The 7183-nt window shown below is 40.9% G+C and overlaps 1 protein-coding gene across 1 annotated transcript; it reads left to right on the top strand.

The window, feature by feature from the left end:
• The first annotated feature begins 6318 nt into the window (after nt 1–6318).
• On the top strand, nt 6319–6815 carry LOC102960406 (ATP synthase F(0) complex subunit C2, mitochondrial-like). Its single transcript, XM_042963480.1, has one exon. The coding sequence runs from the start codon at nt 6327–6329 to the stop codon at nt 6813–6815; it is 489 nt and encodes a 162-aa protein (XP_042819414.1). The 5' UTR covers nt 6319–6326.
• The last annotated feature ends 368 nt before the right edge of the window (nt 6816–7183 follow it).

The raw sequence follows: 7183 nt of genomic DNA, 5'->3' as shown, positions 1-7183 counted from the left end.
TTTGTATGCTGCTGAGTATATAGTAAATGATCAATAAATGTTAGCTACTATTTTTATCTGATCCCTTTCTCTATCTTACTGGGCTTACCGTAGTTTTGAATCTTAACACTTTTTTGCCTTGTTATAGTTACAATAGCATCCCAAAAGGTTTTTCCATATATAATATAACCTACCCCACCTTCCATACATGTTATGAATTGCCACCAGATTAAATATCCTGATTAATAACTCTGGAATTTGGGTTCCTGATCAAATGTCTTTAATAATTTTGCACCTTAATCAGGCATTCAGCACCTGCCACCACCTCAATCCACTTTGCCTTTCTTTATTTTATTTTATTTTTTTAATGTTTATTTATTTCTGAGACAGAGAGAGACAGAGCATGAGTGGGGGAGGGGCAGAGAGAGAGGGAGACAAAATCCGAAGCGGGCTCCAGGCTCTGAGCTGTCAGCACAGAGCCCGACACGGGGCTTGAACTCACGACCTGTGAGATCGTGACCTGAGCCAAAGTCGGTCACTCAACCAACTGAGCCACCCAGGCGCCCCCACTTTGCCTTTCTTTAAAAAAAAAAAAGTTTATCTATTTAATTTAGAGAGAGAGAGAGAGATTGAGAGCACGTGCAGGGGGAGGAGGGTCAGAGAGAGAGAGGGAAACAAGGAATCCCATGCAGGCTCTGTGCTGTCAGCGCAGAGCCCATGTGGGGCTTGAACCATGAGATCATGACCTGAGTCGAAATCAAGAGTCTGATGCTTAAATGAGCCACTCAGGTGCCCCCACTTTGCCTTTCTAATTTTAGTTTCCCTTATGCTTTTACTGAACACTATATTCTGGTGCAAACAACTTGTTTGCTGTTCTCTTAAGTGACTCAACATTTCCTTTCTACCCACTCAATGCCTCATCCCCAAACGGCCCACATCCATAGCCCTCATCGTCCAAATGTCTCTTCCTCATAATCTACTCCTCTGAAAGCACATTTTCTCCCTTCTTTTACTTTCCTTATAGTCCTTATCAGTTCCTACCTCTCACTTTCTAGCATTGTTATTTGTGTACCTGCTTTATCTTTCCTAGTAGAGTGTAGGTCCTTAAGGGAAGAATCCATATCTGGTTCATATTTTCATTCCCAAAGTACCCGCACTGAGTAAATATTTGTTGGTTAAATGAATGAATTAACTTTTCAGCTATTCAGGCCAGAAGGTTATACATTTAACCAGCAGGTTAAACATCAAATATGAATAATATTTTACTACAAAGGCTGGCTTCTCAACCAGAGAGGTGCTGACTTAAAATTTGTGATATGATTTCCGGAGAACAATGGAGACCACCCTGTTTCAAACTATCTTTCAACCAAACCTCAATATCCTACTGGTAGAAAGCCACTAGGAGTTGATTTTCTTAGTCTTCTTGATGGCTTTAGGTCAGTTTAGGTTTCAAGAAACACCTACTTGCTGAATAAAATTGCTTGCTAGATTTCAGAACATGTAAGAGACAAGGAAGGGTAAAATGGCCCTGAAGGTGGACACCAAATGGTGCAGAAGACACATTTTGCCTACATTGAACTTTTTAAATGGATAATCCTGTTTTAGTATTTGGCAGCAAGCTAGTTTCTCAGTAGAATGTGTCATAGTTTACCCACCATGAGCCTGACTACCAGCAACTTCCAAGAACCTGTCAGGGGGCAGAAACAGGAAGGTGTGGCTGTACCTGGAGATCATTGGAGGGAGGGAGTTCAAAGGCAGGAGAGAGTCAGTACGAAGTCGGGAATGGCAGGGCCAGGAAATAGAAGATGAGACTCGAGTAATTCATGTTGCTTCACCCATGCAAATTCAGAAGTCACTGCTGAGTCAAAGCAGACATAAGCACTCACATGGTTCCTTGGGAAAATCCTCAGCCAAGGAAACAATGATGTTAAGTCAGGAAGAGAGAATCACTAAAGCAGGCTTGAAAGGGAAATAACCCTGCCAAACTGGAAGAAACACTGGTAGTTGCACAGCAGCAAAGGAAATGCGTGAATAGGACCCACATGACCTCATGTTAGACATGGTATCGCTCCACCCTACTTGTACTCCTGCTTATTCCACACACAAAGGTCTTCAGTATGCTTTCAGGAATTGTTTTAATTATGACATGCCCAGGCATCTCAGATTTCACTGACCTCAGACCATAGGGAAAAGAATACTAGAAACATTCCACTATTCCTAAAGGTAGGAAATACTGTCTTCCTAATCCTAAATCACGATGACAACAGTCCCTCCACTTGGTTGGTGGAATATAATGTCCGTGAAAGTTTAAGGTCATCCAGCGTGCCTCACATGCATCTTAAGTCAGTTTTCAGCTACAATCGGGATATGGGGTCTGTGACCAGTGTTGTGCCAGGGTGTGTTCCCACGAGCTCACAAGAGTCAACTGTGCATATCTCTTCTCAAATCCGTGTTCGGTGAATTTATGATGGTAGCTTGACATTGGCTATGGGGGGCAAATACTGCGAGCCTTGCATTTTTCTCACCCCTGGAGAGCTGGTTGTTAACCATTACAAGCACACCAGCACGTTTGCACTGGTCTTTTTTTCCCACCAGTCCTCATTAGTGGTTTATTTCACTGCCCATGAAGCCATCTGGAGAAGCCACACCGTTGTCACTTTTCTTTTCTTTTTTTTTTCTTTTGGGGGGGGTTCTCATTTAATCCTCCCAACAAATACGAGATAGAGTTTATCACCGTCACTTTCCTTTTTTTTTTTTACTATTATTATTTATTTTTTTATTTAAAAAATTTTTTTAAATACGAAATTTATTGTCAAATTGGTGTCCATACAACACCCAGTGCTCATCCCAACAGGTGCCCTCCCCAATATCCGTCGCCGACCCACCCCTCCCTCCCACCCACGTTGTCACTTTTCTATGAGTTCAATAGTAGTGCCCAGAGTATTGTTTCCGGATGTTTCAAAAATCTTCCAATCTTGGGATTGCCAGAATGCTCTTGGATTCCATGCAAAGATGGGGAGAATAAGCTATCTCCACTCTTCATTTTGTCACCTGGACTCTACGAAGTCTTATTATTACCATGGTTTCTCATCTATCTCACTGACTTCTCCATGGTATCTCAAGACGAATCCAGCAAGCCCTATAGGAGATAAACACTATTTCACCCCTTCTCTGATTTGTTTTACTCCTTAAGGGCCTCCTGCCAACTATGAAAATGTGTTTCTTTTTTCCTAGGGACAAAATAAAAAACTTGATGACAAGAGGGACAGATGGAGTCCAGCTTACCCGAAAAGCAAGGCTGCCATTTAAACTTATTTTTGAAAACTAGTTGTGCTAGATATATCTTTTGCCTCCTTCCCCAGATTGGCTTTCCATCTTTTTTCATCCTGCTCTGTGTTCTGGGAAATTGGTACACAGAGGCTTCCTCACTGGCTCCCTTTCCCTGTAGCCTCCTGTAGAGTTAGGTCAAAGGAAAACGCTATCAGGAGATTTGGAAGTCATTGTTGAATGTCTTCTCCATACAGCTGTTCTATCTGGGTTCTCATAACTATTCTCTCCCCTGTCCCTCTGACCCAGGGGGAAAAATAGCTCCTTGTTTGTTAACAGTCCCAGGAAGCACCACTATCCCTCACTGTCTTCCTAAAGCCTCACCTCTTATACCTTTTATTTTTCTAATGGTTACTTATTTTTGAGAGAGAAAGAACACACAAGTGAGGGAGGGGCAGAGAGAGACAGAGACACAGTATCCGAAGCAGGTTCCAGGCTCTGAGCTGTCAGCACAGAGCCCGACACGGGGCTTAAACCCACGAACCAGGAACTGTGAGATCGTGACCTGAGCTGATCATGACCTTTTTTTTATACCTTTAAAAAAAAAACCCAAATCTTCTCTATTAAAATCGCATTAACTCTCCAGTTTGAGGGGCGCCTGGGTGGCTCATTCGGTCAAGCGTCCGACTTCGGCTCAGCTCACTATCTCATGGTCTGTGAGTTCGAGCCCCGCGTCGGGCTCTGTGCTGACAGCTCGGAGCCTGGAGCCTGCTTTCGATGCTGTGTCTCCCTCTCTCTCTGACCCTCCCCTTTTCATGTTCTGTCTCTCTCTGTCTCAAAAATAAATAAACGTTAAAAAAAAATTAAAAAAAAAACACACAACTCTCCAGTTTGAGTATGTTATCCTTTATTCTGCTGGCATCCTGGCTGATATGCTATTCATACAAAAGCATAGCCCAATGAAGCTTAATGTTCTTCTCACTAAAGAAAGGTATTTCTATTTGGTATATTTACAAAACAACTCAAGTTGTTTCAGCAATTGAAAAGAATAACCTTTGTGCCAAAGATAGCTGTTTATTTGACCTTAATTATTATATTTCTGCCCCACCTGTAATTTCATGAGATCTTGTCAGAGTTTATTAATTTTTTTAAATGCATAACTCCAGGTGAAATAAATAAGTACTTGAAGAAAAAGGGATAATAAAGGAATATTAAGGACATGGAATCTTATAATACATGTAAAAATATTGTTGATGCATATTGGTGTGAGAAAAATCCAGTAATTTTATCAGAGTATGAAATAAATATACAGTGATGAATTGGAATAAGTTATACCTCACAAACATTATCTCTGGGTTCAGTTCCATGAAAGTGAAAATCTGGTGTGTAATTTTGATTTAATATGGGGAAGTGTTAGAAAATGCACTCTGATGTTAGCAGGACCTTGAGTCTCACATTATTTGGTTGGGTACGTTCTGGAAAAATAGTTTCCTACTCACCTATCTCAGAAAACCAACAAGTGGGACGATTCAAATGAGGAATTAACCAGGATATGTTTTAGACTGTCTCACCCTCTACCCCCCAGGCTGTCCTGACCCAGTCATCATACAAAGGTGTTGCTCTAAAGCTGAAGCAGTGTCCAGAGTAAGAAAGAAAAAGCACCCCCGCCCTGACCTGCAACTGGAGATTAAGCGAAAGGTTATACGACATGACTGGCTCATTGTGAAAATGTGGGAAAGGAAATATTATTTCATTATATGGTGTCCCAGGGACTACCCAGATTGTAAAACCTGTGTATTCAACTGAATAAGGATTATGTTATCTTAAAATTTCCCTTCCTTATGACATGTTTTCTACTATCTTATTTAATCGCTCTAAAGAATGTGCTCTAATAACTCTGTGTTTAAATGTAGTTAACAGGTAACATGATAAAAATGGAAAACAAAACAAAACAAATAAGAACAAAAAGGAAAGAAAAAAGAAAATAGATTAAAAAAATAATGTGAGTACATGAAAGGAAAGGCCTAACTTATTACCTTACCCATCCCATCCCCCAAAGAGCTTGACGTAATGATTTGAACAAAATAGACCCTTGATACCTGTTTATTAAATTTAATGTAAATATTCAAAATAAAGTTAAAATCAGACTGGCTATTTCTGGAAAAGTTCCAAACTTAAGCATTTGGTTTTCTTTATACATTACAAAAAATTAATCTGTTGGTAGAATCTTGGCGACTCCAAGAAATCCAGTGAATCTCTCCAGATGCCGAAGATTACCTAAAAAGATAGTCTTTAGAGCCATGACATAGGTAGTCATTGTCCCTGACACTCTCTTGCTGGAAATGTTCCTGATGAAATGCAATCTCATCCACCCTGTGTGACTAAAGCTATTAAAAGCAATGAAGAATATGGACAGGGTAAGCCATGATTAATTGCTTACTACAATGAAACTAATCCAAAATGTACATGAATCCTAAATTTAATGCTCATTATAAAAAAGGGATCTCTGCTATTTTAACACACCTACAAAGCCACCGATTCAAATATATTACCTTCCTAAAAATTTCCATTCATGAGCTCTCAACTCATGAACAGCAATAATTCTAGAGAAATTAAACAGTCTAAATTAATCAGGCATAAAACTTCCCAGGTTGTCATATTTATCTAGCATGAACAGTTCTAATGAGATCTAATCACACCGCTATATTTTTATTTAGAGTTGCATATAGAATGATAGGTTAAAATATTTTCTTGCTTCATTTGAGCATATAAAACAAAACAAAGCAAGAAACACATTCCTATGTATAAATCAAAACATCAGAGACCATTGAACCCAGAAGTGCCAGGACAAAGCTGAGAATCCGTACAGGGCCAAGGCTGTAGAAATAGTTTCTGAGAAAACTGAGGGGGTGATTTGAAGATAGAAATGGGAGAATTTGTAGCAAATTTGGTGATCTGGATTGGCCAAGGAAGACAGAAGACACCTGCAACCTAATTGAATTATTCGGGATAAGACAGGCTATATGGTAGTTTGTAACAAAATAACCCCTGAACCCTTCTCTGTCTTCTCTGCACTGAAAATGTATACGTGTGCAAAGTCTGTCTCCACCCCCTTCTTCGTCAGGAGCACCGTGCTAAAATCACCAGAGACACTGACCGATGAGAGCCTCATCAGCCTGGCAGACCCAAATCTCCTGACCTCGCTTATTCCCAGCCATAGCTTCTCAACCAGCACCATTTTAAACGACATGGACACAGCAGCCAAGTTCACTGGGGCTGGGGCTTCCAAGGTAGGGGTGGCTGGCTCTGGGGCTAGAATTGGGACTATTTTTGGGAGCCTCATCATTGGTTATGCCAGGATCCCCTCTCTGAAGCTAAAGCTCTTCTCCTATGCCATTCTGGGTTTTGCCCTCTTGGAGACAATGGGGCTCTTTTGCCTGATGGTGGCCTTTCTCATCCTTTTTGTCATTGACAGAGTCATCTCCACCTCTCTGGGTCTTTCTCCAATGTCTCGTCTGCCCCGTATGTTCCCAGGCAGCCTGGGGGAAAGTGGTTGGCTCAGGGTTTGAAGAAGGAAGACAAATAAACACTGTATTAATAAGGGGGGAAAATGACCCCAGAAAACTTACGAGCTTAATATATAATAGTTGATTTCTTGGTCATCCAAGTAATATATAATTTGATAGCTCACTAGAGCAGTGTTCATCCACTGATCCCTCAGATATCCAGGCTTTTTCTATTTTATAGCTCCACCATTGAAAATCCTTGGTTTCCAGGGTGGCTGTGTCAGGACAAAAAGAGAGCTGGGGAATATCTGGACCTTTCACTGTGGAGGGAGGCTCCAAAGTGGCATGTGTACTGAGGCACAGACCATAGACTTTGTCAAATATTGCATATGCTTTCCTCCATATCCCAGTCTCCATTTAGACTCCTTTGG

Source organism: Panthera tigris, chromosome D4 (assembly GCF_018350195.1).
Source record: "Panthera tigris isolate Pti1 chromosome D4, P.tigris_Pti1_mat1.1, whole genome shotgun sequence".
Lineage (NCBI taxonomy): Eukaryota > Metazoa > Chordata > Mammalia > Carnivora > Felidae > Panthera > Panthera tigris.
The sequence above is the reverse complement of the archived record's forward strand: the minus strand, read 5'-3'. Positions and strand labels throughout refer to the sequence as shown.

Bases quoted from the DNA above. Each gene is read 5' to 3' on its own strand.
- LOC102960406 (XM_042963480.1), top strand. From the start codon at position 6,327: ATGTATACGTGTGCAAAGTCTGTCTCCACCCCCTTCTTCGTCAGGAGC.